This window comes from Neophocaena asiaeorientalis, unplaced genomic scaffold, assembly GCF_003031525.2.
Source record: "Neophocaena asiaeorientalis asiaeorientalis breed wild unplaced genomic scaffold, Neophocaena_asiaeorientalis_V1.1 scaffold648, whole genome shotgun sequence".
Classification (NCBI taxonomy): domain Eukaryota; kingdom Metazoa; phylum Chordata; class Mammalia; order Artiodactyla; family Phocoenidae; genus Neophocaena; species Neophocaena asiaeorientalis.
Genome location: NW_020172781.1, coordinates 5,228,458 through 5,247,532, shown reverse-complemented (window position 1 = coordinate 5,247,532; position 19,075 = coordinate 5,228,458). Strand labels below are relative to the sequence as shown.

The 19,075-nt window shown below is 56.1% G+C and overlaps 1 protein-coding gene across 2 annotated transcripts in view; it reads right to left on the bottom strand.

The window, feature by feature from the left end:
* Nucleotides 1-13,008: 13,008 nt before the first annotated feature.
* TMEM119 (transmembrane protein 119) overlaps nucleotides 13,009-19,075 on the bottom strand; it is a 9,927-nt gene continuing 3,860 nt past the window's right edge. The window contains exons 1-2 of one of the 2 annotated variants that reach the window (XM_024741434.1): nucleotides 17,965-19,068; nucleotides 13,009-14,955 (exon numbers count right to left, since the gene is read on the bottom strand). In XM_024741434.1, the coding sequence (XP_024597202.1) occupies nucleotides 14,095-14,955; nucleotides 17,965-18,195 (1,092 nt within the window). In that variant the 5' untranslated portion in view covers nucleotides 18,196-19,068 and the 3' untranslated portion in view covers nucleotides 13,009-14,094. Of the gene's footprint in view, nucleotides 14,956-17,964; nucleotides 19,069-19,075 lie in introns of those variants that run through there. The other variant, XM_024741435.1, reaches the window with a different exon arrangement.

Genomic DNA, 19,075 nt, shown 5'->3' with positions numbered 1-19,075 from the left:
CGTCGTCTGGCTGTCCCTGTGCAGGGGACACACAGAAGTGACTTCTGTCCCACGTGGCTTGATGGGCAAGCTCACTCCACAGTGCTTGGTCAGACACAGGGCACAGCCTCAAATACCACCAGCACCCTCCCCGCCCAGCTATCTTTGGAAATGTCGTGTTAGACACTCCAGCCCCTGGCCTCACCTCAGAGAAGCCCAGATCCCGGAATAACTCCAGAAGGCCCAGGCCCCCCAGGTGAGGACAACCCTTAATGCCCCAGAGCTGCTGGTGCAAAAGAGGTTCCAGGGGCCTCCATCTTGCCCCCCGGGGCCTCAGGCTGATGGATCAGAGGGAGCCCCAGTGGGGAAATCAGGCTGGACCCCCCCAAACACCTCCCATCACACACGGCCCCTTTGAACCGAACCACGGGATATGAAGGTACAACCTTGGATGGGGACCTAGGGACATGGGTTCTAATCCCAGCTCTGCCATGAGCTCTCTATGGGACTGTAGGCAGGTACATAACCTCTTTGAGTCTTGATTTCCCTTCCTGAAAAATCAGCAGGATACTAGCTCCTAAGTCAGAGGTCTGTTGTAAGGATTAAAAGAATGATCCCATGTAAAGTAAAAAAAAAGCACAGTGCCAGGCATGTAATAAGCACTCAATAAATGCTAGCTATCATCCCATCATCATCGTCCCTGTCATCACCACCATCACCCCCATCATCAACACCACCCCCATCATCCTCACCATAACCAGCCTCGATACTGTCACAGTCGTCACTGTCATCATCGTCACCACCACCATCGCCATCGCAATTGGCAACATCGTCATCACCAACATCAGCGGCAGCGACACTGTCACCATCGTGGTCACTGCCACCATCATTGTCACCAACGTCACTGCTATGGACTACATTGCACCCCCCTCTCCCCCAAATTCATATATTGAAGCTCAAACCTCACTGTGACTATATTTGGAGGTAGGGTCTTTAGGAGGTAATTAAGGTTAAATGAGGTCATAAGGGTGAGACCTTAAAAGCAGAGGTCTCTCCACACACGCTCAGAGGCCATGTGAGGACAAAGCGGCCATCTACTGGCCAGGAAGAGAGCTCTCACCAGAAACTGAGCCCTGTCAGAACCTCGACCTTGGACTTTCCAGCCTCTAGAACTGTGAGAAAAGAAATTCCTACTGTTTAAGCCGCGCCATCTGTGGTATCTTGTTATGGCAGCCCGAGCGGGCTGATTCATCCACCATCACCATCATCATCACCATCGTCGTCAGTATCGACACTATCACCAACGTCACCAACACCATCGTCATCACGGTCGTGATCATCAGTATCAACTTTATAAACACCATCATCACCTTCACTGTTACAGGTCAGATGCCCCAGAAAGTTGACTCTTAGATGGAGTTAACGTGCAGGGTGTTTATCCAGGAGTGTTCCTGGGATCAACACCTGTGGAAGCCTGGTTTGGAAAGCAGGAGTGGGCAGAGGGAGAAGGTGGGCAGCAGGGCAGCCCCACCAAAAGTCTCCGCTGACCCTGTGGGGAGCTCTAAATCTGATGGCCCCTCGGAGTTGTCCAGGCCCCTACCACTTACTATCTCTGAATTTTATCACAATATTGGGTTTGAGACTTCATCTTCTCCCTCTTTCTTCCAAAGGAGATTTGCATCTTACAGGAAGACGAGCGAAAAGCCAGGCTTAGTGTAAATCATTAATGGTGGAATCCCAGGCATCTGCTGGGCTTACCATCTGGCGGCAAAGGAGCTTTAGGGGAGTTTCTCACACTGTCTCATTTGCCCTTCAGCCCTGGATTCTCACTCACTTTCCCACCACAGCAGGCCCCTGGGGACCACCTCCCTTCAAGTGGGTGCTCGTCCCTTCCAACCCCGAAGGCTCGGGCCAGCGTGGCCCTGATTCCTGGCAAGTCTTCTGGGGCGGCCGCCGGGATCTGAGTCTCCTCTCGACCTTTCCCACTCTTTTTCCTAAGAAGCTGAACCAAAGGACAAGCTGCTCGTGCAGGCCAGTCCTTTTCTGGCTGAGCAGAGGGCCTCAAGGGACAGAGCCTGGGTCCGCGAGGCCTGCGCAGAGCGGCTATGGGCAAGTGTGGGCCTCTCCCATTTGTCCCCCTCCGACGGTCAGCCTGGGAGGGGCCGTTGCAGGGTGAAATGAGACCATATAGGCGAAGTGCCCAGGACAGCCGGGCACACAGTAGGTGCTTATTAAATGCTCATTAATCCACAAGACAGGCCCTTAGCAGGCACCACAGGGCAGGAGAAGGAATCACGAGGGGGATCTCGCCCCCTGATTAATATCAGGCAACAGCTTCCCATCAAGCCTCTCTCCGGCCTCCAAGGCCCTGCCTGTCCCCGCTTTTGCCTCCCTCAGCCCACTGGCCTCCCTGCTGTCCCTCAAACTCACCAAACTCATTCCCACCGCAGGGCCTTTGCACTGGCTGGTCCCGCTGCCTGCAGCCCTCTTCCCAGAGCTTCTCAGGGCTGCCGCCTGCATCCAGGTCTCACTTCAAATGCCACCTCCCCAGACAGGCCTCCCCCATCCACCCTGGCATGACACCGTTCATAGCCATCCCAGAGCGTATCGCTCTGGATTTCTCTTCCTCAGGGAAAGCATGCCTGAGGATTCATGAAATCTCGGATGCCTAGAACGGTAACCGCATACAATACAGGAGTTGGTGCCAAAGCCTTATTCTGGCCACAGTCCCTGGAAAAAGCTAGGAGGCAAGACGCCCGTTCCTTACTCGCTGGGCAAACCTTTCTCCCTCTCTGTATCTGCGGTTCCTCTGTCTGCAAAACCAGGGGGCTGAACCCAATGCCTCCATACTCCCTTCCAGCTCAAACAAAAAGATTCCACATCCTTGGATAACTTCTCATTTTAGCCCATAACGAGCTCACGCCAGAACATGATTCATCTCTGCCGCTTTTGCCTAGCAACCCAGCCCTTCTCCCCACACCCCGGACCAACCCCGCCCCCACCAAGACAAATTCCTGCCTCACCACACGCCGCCCCGCGCCCACCCCTCCTCCGGCACCCCAGAGAAGAATGCGGGGCTGCAAGATCCTCCCCTGTCTGTCTGCCACCAGCATTTTAATGCACCCTCAGAATGTCTCGAGCTATGTCTGGAACCAGATGGGGAGGGGGGCTGGTCCCCCCTGGGATTAGCACAGGAAACGGCAGCAGAAGTCAGGCAGGCGGAAAGCGCTGACCCAGCACGGGGAGATCATTTCTATTCTGATGCCTCACCCTCCTCTACCGTCAGGCTCCTCGGGCCTGGAAAAGTGTCTGTGTTTAGGGAGAGAGAAAGAAGGGACAGGGAAAGTGGACGAGAGAGAGCGAGGTTCCAGGCTTGAGGCAAAATCAGTTCACCCAGATTGTCCCAGGGATGTCTCCATCCAGTGCCCCACGGTGAGAGAAAAGAACTGTCTCATCTTTGTAGAGACTGGAAAGCATCTGATAAACTTCAATACCCATCTGCAACTCAAAAATCCTGGCAATCTAAGAATAGAAAGGAATTTCCTTAACTTGAAAAGAGGACATTTACCAGAAAACTACAGCAAACATCATGCTCATGGGAAAACTTTGGAAGCACTCCCATGAAGATAGGGACAAGGCAAGGATGTTCACCTCCACCATCACCTCCACCATCACCTCCACCATCACCTCCACCATCACCTCCACCATCACCTCCACCATCACCTCCACCATCACCTCCACCATCACCTCCACCATCACCTCCACCATCACCTCCACCATCACCTCCACCATCACCTCCACCATCACCTCCACCATCACCTCCACCATCACCTCCACCATCACCTCCACCATCACCTCCACCATCACCTCCACCATCACCTCCACCATCACCTCCACCATCACCTCCACCATCACCTCCACCATCACCTCCACCATCACCTCCACCATCACCTCCACCATCACCTCCACCATCACCTCCACCATCACCTCCACCATCACCTCCACCATCACCTCCACCATCACCTCCACCATCACCTCCACCATCACCTCCGCCATCACCTCCGCCACCTCCACCATCACCTCCATCAGCACCTCCGCCACCTCCGCCACCGCCATCTCCACCCACGCCCACCAACATCATGATCACCTTATCACCATCACCTCCACCACCCCATCCCCACCGCCATCATCTCCACATCTATCACCAGCATCACACAAAAAACAAGTGAAGGGCATAGACTGGAAGTGAGGAAACTGTCACTCACGGCTGGATCATCTACCTAGAGATCGTTCTCGAATGAACACTGACTGAGTCAGGTGATCTGTGCTGGAGACCAGACTCCGCCGTTACCTTTCTGGGTGGCTTTGGGTCTGTTTCCCCATTTGTAGCTGGAGTGGTAGGACTATACCAATTGTTTGCAAACTCTGCTCCCCTGAGCCCTAGGGGCCCCTGCAGAGGCAGAAAAGGGGGCAAACAGGTGCCCTCTGGGTATCCCAACCCCCCCTTCCAGGATGCAGCTCTGCTTTCATTTAACTTAGGATTCCTAGGAAGAGTTTGTTCAAACACAGGATTCTGCAGCTCAAAAAGCTGAAAATCAGTGGGTACCCCACCAATACACGTGGAAACTAAGGATAGAAACAGGTAATTCATAGGAGAGGAACTCCGTGAGGTTAAAAGCTCCTCTCTTACCTGTAATCAGAGAAGCGTAACAAAAACAACAATGGAATACCACTTCTCATCTCTTTGACTGGAAACTCCCAGTGTCGTCAAGGGTATGGGGAAACGGAACCACCCTTAGACCAAGATAGGAATGGAAATTGGTGATGCATTTTGGAAAAGTCATTTGGCAGGAACTCTGAAAACGCGATGCTTGTACCCTTTGCCTCGGCAAGCCCCCCAGTAGGACCTGGTGTCTGCAAAGACACCCACGTGCAGGATGGCCTGGGAACGACGTGATGACTCAAGGGCTGTCCAGCTCTGCCGCCTGTGATCCCCGTTCTCAAGCTCGCCCAGGTCCCACTCTGCCCGACACCTGACCCAGAGGCACCCTGAACTGGCTCTGTTCTAGGGATACCTGGAGCCCAGGTAGCAGAAGTCTGGGCTCACACTTCAAACAGGTGACTCCCAGGTGTGAGTCCCCTACGCCAGGGCCGCCCTTTCCCCTAACGTTAGATAGAACACAGACCACAAGGAGGATGAGCTGCCAGGCCAGACCCAGGACCTGAGCCCTCTCCCAACTCACCCGCTGTGTGACAAGTCCCTTCGCCCCTGGGGTACCGCATCCGTCAACAATTTACTGCTCAGGGACGCTCCCTCGTTGGTTCAAGGAAGCTGATCAAACCGACTTCGTAGTGATTTTTCACATGAAATCATTTATGTGAAAAGCAAACTGGGAAATGTTGACGATAGTTTTTATGTCCAGACCCTTTCCCCAGAAGCGAATCCTCTCTGAATATCCTCCCACTCAACAGGTCTACCATCTCCTTAAGCCTCCCGCAGCAATGGGCACATAAGGGGTTTCCCTTTTTGTCACTTATTCTAAACAACGCTGGCACCAACATCCCATCTCAGGGCGCACACACAGGTATTTCTGTAGGCAGATTCCAGAAGAGAATCTCTGGGGCAAAGGACAAGGACACAGACAACCTTGGTAGATGTTGCAGTACGACCCTCCAAAAGGCCCCCCTCTCTCTCCCCGCAGTCTACTCAAAACCAGACAGTGCGGAGATCAGATCCGTACAAAGATGAGATGTTCTTCTCTTGTGAGAGTCCAGGGGAAAAATTCAGAAGTGTCTCTAACTGGCTCCCCAGTGGCTGGCCCGGTCCTTCCAGCCAGAGCTCGTGCTACGGGCCAGGCTGCAGGGAAATCGGCCCTCGGGCCCAACCGGCTCAACTTACCTTAGATGGAAAAGGGCTTCCTGAGACTGAGGGTTTGTTCAGATGCTGGAGAGACCGTCAAAGGAGCTGGGAGAACTCGTCCAGGGGTCTCTTAACGTGGGGGGAGGTTGATCTCCCTGGGGATGGATTCGAGAGGGTAAAGAAGCCAGGTTCTTCCAAGATCTTCTCGTCCAAGAATTGAGCGATTCTTTTTGCTTCAGGAAAAATGGCGTCCTGCAGCCCCTCCCCCAGCTGCTGACAATAACGGCTCACACGGGAACAGAGTTCGAGGCCCGCAGGTGGGTGGAATCTGAAATCCAGATCAAGCCTCCTTCTTTCCTTTGTGGGAGAGGCAGCTGAGGTCTAGAGAGGGTGAGCGACTTTCCTCAGGCGGCACAGCCAGGGACTGGGCAGAGCCAGACCTCCACCCCGGGGCTCCAGACCCAGGGCCAGTGCCTGCCTGGGTGCCCACCTCCAAGTTCACGCCTCCAGAGAGCTCAGGGCTGTGAGCTTGACCCTGGACCCGGTGGACTCTCGGCGGCGTCCCCATGCAGCGTCCGGGGCAGGAGCAAAGCGTTGGCTGGCGTTCGACAGACTAGCTTGGTCATTCCCGGGCCACGTGGCCTCGCAGGCCCCTTCAGCACACTCGGTAGCGAGGGGAGACAGGCCGCCTGCTGGGCGGTGGCGCAAGGGGCTGGGGTGCCACCCTGCCCCCAGCGGAGTGCCCGCCCCACGCAAGGCGCGCGCAGGCGCAGTTTGTGAACAGGAGGGGCCAGACTCCGCTGCCCGTGGTGGTCAAAGCCCTCTTTCCTGCCTTTCCTCCTCGCAGACCACGGTGGGTGCAGCCCCCGGCAGCTGTGGTGACGCCCCTGCCACCCGCTGAGCTGTGGGGTCACATGGAAGTCTGGACACATTGGCTTTGGGCCCCCTCCTCCAACCCCATTATTCTGCATTCATGCGCTCATTCATTCATGAATAGGCTTGTAGGCCGTGCGGAGCTGTGGTTAGAGCACTTCCTATGGAATACGACAAGCGCAGGACGTTCAAAGCCTGGCTCAGGGCCTTTCTGGCTGCGTGACCTTGGGCGAGTCACTTGGCCTGTCTGAGCTTCCGTGCCTCCCTCTGTAGAAGGTGGATAATGCCTGTACCGCCCTCAGCTCTGTGAAGACGCAGTGTGTAGGAAGTGCTCAGTGCCACACTTGCCACACAGTGCATGCTGAAGCAGTGATGGAAACAGGCCCTCGTGGTGGGATCTAAACCCTGAGGAAGGGCACAGGTGGGAGATTTGGGGGCTCAGGGGGTCTCTCACGTGCTCAAGCAGCATTTTCTTATCTGATTCTCACAGCAGGGCAGGACCTGTGGTTTCACAGGTGAAACACTGAGGCTCCGAGAGAGGGCAGAAGTTGCCCAAGGTCACGCAGTCTGGAGGTGGGATATGAATGCTGGGATTCGAACCCCAGTCTTTCGGAGATGTAGACACCTACTGCCCTTCCCCCACGGTGCCTGAAGGAGTTTCTGGCCAGTCTAAGCATTTGGTTTGTTTTATAGAGGGAAACACAGCAGAGAGGGGAGGAGAGATGTTCCAGGTCATCAGGCAATTAATCCCACTGGGTCCCCCTCCCCTTTCCAACCTAGAAATAGGCCCAGTGCCTGCCCCAGATGGGCCCCAGTCCCTGGGCTCCCCAGCCCGTGTTGCCGGCCACGCCTCCAGCCGTGCCTGCCAGACAACGTACAAGCCCTGGCTGGGGTCACCGCACCCCAGAGGGATAGGGGGAACAGCTGCAGCATGACCCCTAGCCCCCACTGGTCGCCGGACCCCTGCAGAGGGGCCCACAGGGTGAGGGTGACTTTTCTCCACCCAAAGGGCCACAGCAGCCTGTCTCTGTCTCTGGCCATGTCCGTCACCCGCTCCGTGGAGCTCACGGGACTTCCCTGGCTGCTGGAAGTGCTCAGATTTCACCAACCCTTCTAGGACCCTCTGCCCTGCCCCCCAAGAATAGATGTTTAGACTCTAAAGTTCCAAGCATCTAGAATCACTGATCTCTTGATTCTGAAGCTTCTAAACCTAGACCTGGAAAGAAGAGGTAACTTGCAGAACAGCCAGACCTTTAGACACAGAAGTTTCCCTCTTTTCTCTTCGTGGGACACCGCACTTCACAGTTTACAGCTAACAAAAGCCCACATTCACTGAGCACTCGTGGGGGCCTGTTCTAAGCCCTATAAGGGAATGAACTCAACTCCCACCAACCCTCCAAGGTCCCGTTTCACAGATGAGGAAACTCAGGCCCAGAGAGATTAAGTGACTTGCCCAAGGTCACACAGCTGGGAGGTGGCAGAGTTGAGATTCCATCCCGGGTCATCTGAACCCCTAACCATCAGGCTACCCTGCCCTGCACCTTGTAAAGTGCATTCACATCTATTAACCTCACAGTATTGTGGGGAGACAGGGCAAGGGCTGTGGCCCCAGCTTTACAAGTGAGGAACCCATAGTTCAAAAAGGTGACATGCCCAAGTCACACAGCTAGGAGGACCCTTAACTGGGTCTCCTGGTTCCTTATTTCCGTGTCCACTACCTCCTCCTTCCGTCGCTGTTCCCAATCCCCCGTATGCAACCCCAGTCTTTTCCCCTCTCCAGCCCCTCCAGCTGAGTCGGGCTCCCCAAACCCTTAGGGAGAGGCCACAGGTAGACACCCTAAACCTGGACCCTCCGGCCTGCCAGGGCACCCTCAGTGTCCCTGCAGGTCCCCAGCGGCTGGTGGGACTCCATGCTGAGCATCGCAGAGGCCTCTGGCATCAGGGACCCTGGCAAGAGCAGATTTACGAACAGGACTATTTTATACTTTGCAGCTGCCGCCATAAACCCTGCACCCGCCTGGGGAGGGGGAGCAGCTGCGGGGGAACCTCCCGGGCCCTGGAGCCAGCACCAAATCCTTCCTGCTATTTCTGAGCAGCCGGAGGAATCCTGAAATTAAAACCTCCTGAAAAAATGTCAAATCCCTATCCCACTCCAGACAGATCCTTCCCCCAAACCAGATGAAGAGCCAGGATAAAGCAGAGCAGAGCCAGACACAGCACAAGACTGCCCACTGGAGCCCCAAATTCTCACCCAGCTCTGGACGAGACCCAGCCTCAGATGCCCGAGTATAAAATGAGGGGCTGGTCTGAGGCTCTCTGAACTTTAGCGGTTCCCTAAAGTCATGTAGCTGAAACATTCTCACTCTTTAAGATTCTATGCTCCAGCTACTGGCTGTGTGACCTTGGATAAATTACTTGACCTCTCTGAGTCTCCATTTTTTTCATCTGTAAAATGGGGAGAACTAACCATCATCTCATTAAGAAGGCTGGGAGGAAGAGATAAAATAATATCAGTAGTTCATAGCATTACTTGTAATAGCCCAAAGCTGGAAACCACCCAAACATCCATCAACTGGTGAACAGATAAGTTTTCATACATTCACACAAGGGAATACTGCTCAGCAGTAAAAAAGAGGGAAATATTGATAGATACAACAACATGAATGAATCTCAAAATATTTATGCTGAGTTAAAGAAGCCAGACCAAAAAGAAAAGAAAAGAAAAGAAAAAAAAGAGTACACACTGCACTGTATGTTTCATTTATACAAAACTCCAGAAAATAAAAATGATTCATGGTGACAGGAAGCAGATCAATAGTTGCCTGGGGACTGCGGTGGGGGATGCAGAGGAACAGTAAGGAGAGATTACAAAGGGTGACGGATATGTCCATTATCTTAATTGTGGTGATGGCTTTATACACATATGTCAAAATTATCAAACTGTACACTTGAATATGTGCATTTTATTGTGTGTCAATTATACCTCGGTAAAGCTGTAAAAAGTAATATGGGTAAAGCGCCAGAAGTGAATAACTGTCCATTTTTAAATGGAGGCTATGCCTGTTATTAATCATTGTGGCTGCATCTGGATGATTCTTTTATGAAGTTTCATCTCCTCCATGAGAATATAGCCTCAGATCTGTTTTGTTAACAGTTTCTCCCCAATGCCTGGCACAGAGTAGGTGCTCACTAAAGAATTACGGTTGGAAAACAAAAGATCTAGGACCCTGCTACTCGCTCCCGGGCCACCTTGGAATCCAGAGTTTTAATTAAGCCCAACGAAAGTAAACTGGATGATTCCAAGTGTCTATGAATGAAAACAGAGACAGGCACTGGGCAGTCACTGTCATCACCCCGGGAGGCAGGGTGGGCCTGGAACAAAGAAGGGGGACCCAAGATGAAATGCAATGGATACAAAACGCACGTGCCCACCCTACCATCAGCGGAGGGGCTCTACTTTTGGACCACAAAGTTCTAAAATGAGGCAGGAGACTCAGCGCTGAAGAGTCCAGGCTGAGGAGCCACAGACCTGGGTCCAAATACCAGCTATGCCTGGCTGTGTGACCTCAGGCAAGTCACTACACCCTCTGAGCCTCAGCTTTCTCATCTGTAAAATGGGGGTAATGATATTGCTCCTCTCTCTGTAGAGTGTGGGGAGGGTTAAATGTGGTTATGGATGTGTGGGCACGATGCCTTCCTTCAGCCTCACACACATGCGCACACACACGGAGCACTTGCTATGTGCCAGGCACCGTGCTGAGAGCTAGGGAGACAGTGGTGGACAGACCCCCAGGCCCCTCTCCTCGTGGACTGTGAATGTTGCCTGTGACAACTGCCTGGCCGCACCCTCAGACACGATGATTTCATTGGTCTGGGTGGGGTCCAGGAGTCAGGATTTTTAAAAGCTCCCAGGTAATCCCACTGTGCAGGTGGAGAGCCCTGCCAGGTGGGGTAGGATCATCCTCTCTTTACACACATGGAAACAGAGGCCCAGAGAGGTGAGGTGATTCACCCAAGGTCACACAGCCAGGAAAGCGTGGAGCTGGCATTGACCCAAGTGGTCTCACCCCAGAGCCCAAACCACTCTGAGCACCCCAGAAGGTTAAGGATGATGTGCTCAGCACACAACGGCCTGGGAAGTGTGGGTTCTGCCCCTCCTGCCCACACCCCGGACATGACCTCAGCCAGATTATGCCCAGCCTGTCGAGCAATCAGAGCAGCACAGGACATGGGAAAGAGGGCTCTTCAGCAACCCCCAACCCTACCACACGTCACCAGGAGCCCCATTCCCACACGAGCTAGGGTTCACGTCTCAGGGTGGGTTTGCTCGCCCTCCCTCTCCCCCTCGACGGCAGCAGCGGGCCTGGCCCCAGGACAGACTCCCAGGCTGGGGGCCGCCGTGAGGTTTTAAAAGCCCTGGGAAAGTGGGGCCCTGGTTGTGCCCTGGCAGCCTCCCGGATACCTGGGAACACTGGAACCCCTCACCCACACGCTTAAGCCCCGTTCTCCCCCCACCCCCACTTGGCCCTAGCCACACACGCTCCCACCACGGTCTCCCTCCGCGGCTCACTCCCCGCTTGGTGCCAGCCAGATGTGTGTGCATAAACGGCCCCTCCTGGGTAACTCCATCACAGAGGCGGGAGCAGAGTGGAGCGGCTCTAAGCCTCAGTGGTAGTGGGGCCCTGCTGTTCCCTCCCCAAGCACTTCCTTCATTGTCACTCGTTCATTCATCAGAAAAGCAGTAGAGCCCAGTGGAGAACTCAGACTCCAGAATTAGACTGCAGGCCTGGAATCTTGGCTGTGGGACCTGGGCAACTGACTTCCCCTCTCTGGACCTCAGTTTCCCCATCTGTGACATGGGGATAATAACAGTGCCCACCTCGTAGGGTTGCCACGAGTTAATGATATCCCCTGTTTAGAGCAATGCCTGGCACATAACAGATGTCCCTTAATTGTAAGCAATTTTTATCATCCTTGAGCCCAGGGGACTGTGGAAGAGAGGCTGGGTGCGGGGCATCCAGGAAGACTCCCAGGAGGAGGGGACATCTAAGCCAGAAGCTAGAAGATGAGAGTTAGCAAGGCAAGGAGGGGGGTGGAAGGGTGTCTTAGGCAGAGGGAATAGTAGCTGTAAAAGCTCAGAGGTGAGGGAGAGGTTGACTCCTGCACTGGGGCTCAGACCACCTCCTTTATCCCCCCCAGCAGTCCCTGGGGACACAGGCTGTGGCTAAGGCCACACACTCCACGTTCTCTGGAGGGCCCACTGGGCACCAATGGGGAGCCACTGACCAGGATGCTGCTGATTGGGAGATGTCTCCCCGCCTGCTCCCCAGGGATCGCCAAAGTCCGCTTCTGTCTTACCTGGGTTTTGCCTGTCATGAGGAAGCTTCATGCACTTCCCAGCCACACCCCAGCGCTTAGGACCCCGCAGGAGTTCAGGAAGAAGGAGAGAGCCTGTCCCACCCAGAAAGGCTGAGTGACTTGGTCCCAGCCACACAGCATCCGGGTACTCGGTATCTGTATTTCGATTCTCCCTACATTCTTGGGCGGGAGCCTGTCTGGGTTGAGAGAGGGAGGGCCCTTCCCTACTGAGCAGGACAGTGGCCATTGTGTGTTATGAAACCCAAACCCCGGCCCCCTCCGGATGGATGTGGGGTCGGCGGAGGAGAGGGGCTGCAGGAGGATGGCCTCCCTGCCCCCATCACTCCAGGGATCCAGCACGTGCTCGCAGCCCAGCCGCATCTGGATTCCAGCTGGCAGCTCCAGCACGGAGGGGGAGCAGTGGCCGCAGGGATGGCCATCAAAGGCGGGGAGGAGGCTGGTGGGCGAGGAGACACAAGCCAGGGCTGCCTCCAGCCCCACGCACCACTGGCCAAGGGTGCGGCGAGTGTGGCATTGTCCCTAACACCCGGGCCAGTCCTTAGCCGCTCTGCAGGGTCAGGGGAAACCGAAACCTCAGCCCCAAGCCCCTCCACTGCCCCTTGGGGGAAACGGAGAGGTGGTGGTTCTCCTACAGACACAGTAAGTAGCAGAGGCATGCGTGGAACTTGCCTCTGTGGCCACAAGCCCAGGGCTGATGGGGCACAAGCTCCGGCCCCTGTTCCCATGGAGCATCCATCCCTCCCTCCGTTTCCCACACCAATCTGCCCATTCAGCCCCTGGCCCCAGAAAGTTGCCCCACCCCCATGGAACAGCCCAGGGGAAATGCTTCCCACCTCCCAGCAGATTCACTCCTCCCCCCGCTACCGCCCCAAGAAAACCAGTGACGCTCAGGCCAGAATAAAGGTTTATTTTGCCAGATATGTGTGTGTGTGTGTGTGTGTGTGTGTGTCTGTGTGTGAAGGGCAGGGGGGTCAGGGTCCCCCTGCTCCAGCCTGTTGGAAACCCTCCCTGATCCCCTCAGATTCCCACAGAGTGGGGTCCCCTCACACACAGCCCTGCCCCCCACCACTTCTAGGTTGCTCTGGGGCCCTGGCAAGAAAGCTCAATTCATTTGCCCCATGCCCGCAGCAGTAGCAGGATGAGAGGCAGCCCCTGAGAGGCCGAGCCTCCACCTCCACAGCCTTCACCCCGGACCAACTAGGAACTGGGGAGGGGGCGCCCTGGAGCACACCTGGAGCTGTAACTTCTAGAGTGTTCTCTTCAGGATTTTACTCTGTAGCTGTAAAACAAAAACAAAAGTACTCCGCGGCCAAAAGCTTTTTGGGAAAGGCTAAGCGAAATCAGATTCCATGGGCACCTTTACTGCGGGACTTGTCAGAGCCTTGGGGGGCTCCAAGGGGGGGTACGCAGAGCAGAGAAGCAATGTTTCCTCAGTTCATTCACTGGACCTCAAAATCTTTCTTCCAGGGAACCCAGTTTGGGAAATGCTCACTTAGGAACCTGTTGTGATCGGTGCAGGACCCCTCACGGAAGCCTCCTGACTGATCCTCTGTGGCACCTCTCCCTGCTTCAACCCCAGGCACCTCTGCATCTCCCATCCGTTCAACCTCTTCCAAAACTCCTAGTTATTCTGTTTCTCTTTCCTACCTCGATGGAAAGCAGCGACGTTTGCATTGTCACAAGGGACCTGAGACATATGTTTCCCAGCGGACGTGGCCGTGACAGGGACACATCCTCAGCTCCATCTCCCCAGAGGAGCCGTACTTTGGGATGTAGGCCTTGGGGCTGCGGGGACAAATGTTCTCGAAGTGGATGAGATTCCTGAGGGTGGAACAGAGACCAGCATCTCTGCCTGCTGTAGTAGGATCAGACGTGCCAGGATTTGCCGCGGGGAGTGGCTGAGTAGGGGGTGTCAGAGCACGGTAAGGGCCGAGGACCTTTCTGTGCCCAAGGAGGTGACCGCCAGGGGTCCGACAATCAGGGCCGGCAGCCCTAGAGGCCTGTTAGATGCTGGGGGGGACACTGCCGCAAGCACAGGGGTTTTCGAGGGAACCAGCTGGGCCCCCAGCTCCGAGGGCTAATGAGGGAGCTGCTTCTGGCTCCCCTTGACCTTCAGCAGCTGCCACAGCCCCATCCGCCCGTGCCGAGCAGGGCTCCTCTGGCGGCGCCTCTGGTTTCTCTGCCGGGACCCCGTGTCCCTGGGCTTCCTGGTCCACCTCCCGGCTGCCCTTCTCCTCTTCCTCCGACTTGCCCTCCGTCATCCTGGCTCCGTCCCCCATGCCCGGGGCGGCCCTGGCGGGAGACTTGAGATTCTGGGTGGCAGCGAGGATGTCAGCCTGGAGCTGCTGGGAGGAATCCCGGGCCTCGTCGGGCCGGCCGTCAGGGGCACGGTCGGGGACCTCGCTGAAGGCCCGGGGGCCCCCGGCCCGGTCACTCTGGTCCACGTACTTCTTCTTAGGGAAAGATGAGGGGTAGTAGGCAGAGGCTTTGTGTTTCTGGCGGGTGATGAGAGCGGCACAGGTGGTGAACAGAAGTAGGAACACCAGGGAGCCCACCACGGCGATGAGCATCACGTACTGGTGGAAGAAATCCACGATGCCGTCCAGGAAGTTGGTGGGGGGCTTGGGGCCCGCCAGGGGCGTGAGCTGGGGCCCCACCGAGGTAAGGCTGAGGGCTGGGGTCCGGGGCGGCGGGAGGCTCGGGGAGGAGGCCGACGCGCCCTCGGCCTCCCCGCTGCCCGCCGTGTCCTCCAGGAAGGTGGCCCGCAGGGACACGGAGTAGGACGCCGTGGGCAGGACCCGCAGGAGGAGCAGCAGAGATGCCGTGAGGCTGGGGGCCGCCGCGGAAACCATGCTGCCTGGAGCCTGTGGGGAAGCGAGGCAGGAGAGCTGTCAGGGCGGGGCCCCAGCCTCAGGGGACCCCGGGGAGGCGCAGCAGACACAGAACCTATTCCAGCAAGTCGCTTCCCTTCCCCGGGCCTGAGCCTCCCCACCATACAATGGGCCCCATCCCGGGGTTTACACTCTGAGCTTCTGGAGGGCAAGGGCTAAATCTTGTTTATCTCGGCACCCTCAGGGTTTTGCATCATACCTGGTATACAGCAAGTGCTCAATAAACGCACATTGATGGAGTTGGCTGAATGAATAAGAACTTACCCTTTCATTGCTTGCCATGTGCCAGACACTATTTTACATTTCTTACATGGAATTTCTCATTGAATCCTGAGAACTGCCCGATAGGGCAGGTACTACAGTTCTCCCCATTTTCCAGGTGAGGAAACTGAGGCTCAGAGGGATTATGTGACTTGCTGAGGAAGAGCTGGGGTTTGGATGCGGGCATGGAGGGAGAGAGGATGGTAGGGCTCAGTGAGTAACTGAGAGAGCTGCCCCCTCCTCTGGGAAGCCATCCTCGCTGCTCCCAGCTCCTCTGCGGTCCCGTCTCTGGAAGATTCGTAGGTTTTGAAGCGTCCCGATTCCGAGCTCAGCAGAGGCCTGTGTGAGCATGTGCGCCATGGCTAACCCCCACCTCGAGGCTCAAAGCAGGGCCTGGAGGCCCAGAGGGAACCCTCGTGCCTGGAACAAAGCTGGAGCCTAAGTCCTATGGCCGCCACCAAATGGGATCCAGATGAACCCCGCACCTCCCTCCCCCCGCTGGAAAGCTGCTCCCGACGTGAAGCCCCCAGACCCTCCCGGCCCAGACAGCCCAGCTGACTAATAAATTCCTTATGGCCCAGCTTAACGGAGGAGTCGGCTTCTAAAGCAGTACATCTCCCAGCCAGTGTGAGCGAGCCTGGCCTCTCAGACAAACCCAGGAACCCCTTCCTGCGCACCCCAGGCTGCCCCTTGAGAGCCTCTGCCCCACCCAGCAGAGGGCACAGGACTCTGGATGGGGCTACAGGTGCCAAGATGGAAAAGCTTCACGATGCCCTGACTGAGGTGCCCTCTCCAGGGGTTGGAAATGGGGAGACAGAGGCCCAGAGAAGGCAAGGGGCAGGCCCCAGGCCACACAGCGAGTTCCTGGGCTGGAGCAGGAAGTCAGGTGCCCAACATCTTGACGGCAGGTCCCCTTGAGTGCCCAGGCCTCAGGCCCAGCTCCGTAAAGTGGGTGACAGTACCGACTCATGCTGACCTGGGGATGCAGAAGATGATGTAGGAATGACATGGGGCCACTGAGTGGCTTGTTCCAAGTGACCCGGGGCCACCTGATGTGACGCGAATTTGGACAAACTGGCTCAGATGGCAAAACACAAAAGATAATTCCCAGGACATCAAATGAGGCAACACTCACCCAGGGGTTCATTTTAAATGAGTTGGTCACTGTGTACTTTTATCACAGGTTACTCATCTGAGCCCCTTTTGTGGGTGCAACTCCGAAGAAGCCCTGGGCACTAACATTTTCAGATGGGGAAACAGAGGTTCAGAGACAGACAGTGACCTGCCCAAGGGCACACAGATGCTAAGAGTCAGAGCTGGGATTTGAACCTTCTTCTTTGTGACTCTGAGAATTCACACACACACACACCCTGCACTCTCTCATGTGCCTCAGGCTGGCCCAGGAATGGGCTCACGTCACTGGCTGACATCACTTGTCAGCTGGAACCAGGATCTGAGGTGTTCCGCAAAGTTTAGGAGCCTTCCTGGGCCCTCCACTCTCTGACACTTGCTAGCATAGGTTCCTACAAAGAGCTTTGATCTTTGGGGTTTTTCTCTCTTGCCTTCCCCCGCCTTGTGTCAAGCCCGGGAGAGACCTTTCATGGTGGCAGCTGAAACTTCTCACCATAGACGGCAACTCTGACCAGTGGGGCCTGAAGACCAGGGGACTTTCCTGGGGGGACGGATGTGGAGTTTCTGTACTGAAGCTCTGCAGGCAGCAGAGTGATAGGGCCGGTTAGGCCAGGATTAGAATCCTAGCTCCATCTGGGCCTAGCTTGCTGGCCCAGGCCCTCTGGGCCTCACTTTCCCCATTTGTAGACTGGGGGCAGAGTGAGGAGGTAAGCACAGGCTGGCTCACTGAGCTGTTAGGACCGGATGAGAACACATTCAGAAAGTGCCTGGCGCAGAGCAGCTGCTCCCCGAGGGAAGGTGAAATTCAGAAGCAGTCGAATTTCTACCCCAGCAGAGATGCAGGATCAGCCAGTATTCCCACCCCAGGCTGACAAATGATGATTATTCTCACCTGATGTGTAAATTTGCTCATTGTCTCCCCCCATTCGCCAGGAAAGAGCAACTCTTTTACCTCGTTGAGGGAAATCTTGTTGAGTGGCCAGTGAGGAATCCGGGACCAGATGCGCGCACGCACGCGCACACACACACACACACACACACACACACACACACACACACACACACGAATGTGCGGCAGTGAGTCGGACAGAGAAAAGTCCCCCTTTCCCCCGGATCCTTGGGGGCAGGGGCAGAGGATAAGGAAAGAGGCCACAGAAACTACCCCTGGATCTTAAAGGCTAAGACCCCGACTTCTCAGAGTCCCTCACACCCACGACAACCCTCCCCACAGGGCTCCGGGGGAAAGGTGCTGGCAGAGTGCGGGAGCCGGCCGGGCCTCACAGGAGATGGCTGTGTGACCCTGCTTGACGAGCCCCCTGACCCTTCCGGGCCTCAGTCTTCTATCTGTAGAATGGGAGCCCTGGCCCGGGCTGCTTGAAGTGATCGTTCTGCCCACCAGCTGCCCCCACCTCCTCCCTGCGTCCTCATTTTTTCCAGGATGTGGAAACTCACAGGCCATTAAGAGGTGGGGTCAGGCCATCCCCTCTTCTTTAACCCAAGAGGAAACCCAGGCCCAACACTCGGAAAGGCCTGCCCAGGGTCGCACAGCCAGTCAGGGCAGAGCCCGACTGGAGAGGCGGCTCCGAATACCTGGGAGGAGGTCATTTCCCAGCTGTGCGTCTTGAGACCAGGCAGATCACCTCTCTGGGCCTCGGTGTCCACATCTGTACAATGGGGATAAGGCCACCTTCCTGGACTATTGTTAGGATGAGAAATAGAGGAGGCTGGCACAGTGTGGACGGCGAGTAGTGGCAGCACGTGACCATCCAGGACTCCTAGCTGGGAGCAGGGACTCTCTTCAGAGCCCAGCTCACTCACCATAGAGTTTATCGTTTTCAAATGTGATAGCCCCACTGGAGGTCAGGAATAGGCAGATGAGGCAAATCCATCCCTAAGGCCAAGCTCCCCAGAACCTGAGACTGATGGGCCAGAGTGGCTGCCCCACCCCCATTCAGAGACTGGTGGCCGGGGGGGAGGGGTGGCTCACATAAACCTGGCTTCAATTAGTGGCCTTGTGGGGAGGGGTTCTGGCTGAAGTTCTGCACCCCCTGCTCTGGGGCAGCCGAGGACAGGGACCTGGGCCCCTTGGATGGGAGGCCTGGCGAGGGACGGGCATCCTGAAGGCTCAAAATCCACACACACACACGCACGCACACGCGCACACATGCGCAGAGCTCACGGGCACACAGACACAACACAGGCACAAAGACACAGACGCATAACATCTCGACACCCCAGATTGCCCACCAGCACAGATACACAGAGGGCACACGTGGACACACAACGGGCTGGTTCTCTGACAACATGTGCACATATGTACCCCCTGACCGCCCCCGTGTATCCCCACGGACGGGACCACCCCCATCCGTACCACCCTCCCGCAGACCCTGGGAGCACCTACCCTGGTGCCCACTCTCCAAGAACAACACATCCCCTACAGCGAGACCCCAACTGCCCACACACAACCGCACACACGCAACACTCCGGCCAACCCAGCACCGCACTCGGGAGGCATCCAAGGTGCACACACATCCCGCCACCCGCCCCCTTAGCGCAGATCACACACAAGTAGGCAGCATCCAACACACACTCAAAGCTCACACATACTTAGAGAAGCCCCTCAAAGCACTCACACTGGCCCCCTAAACTCCAAGACACACCAGGCTCCCTGGAGAGAGGAGGGGCCCCCAGTCACCACTTG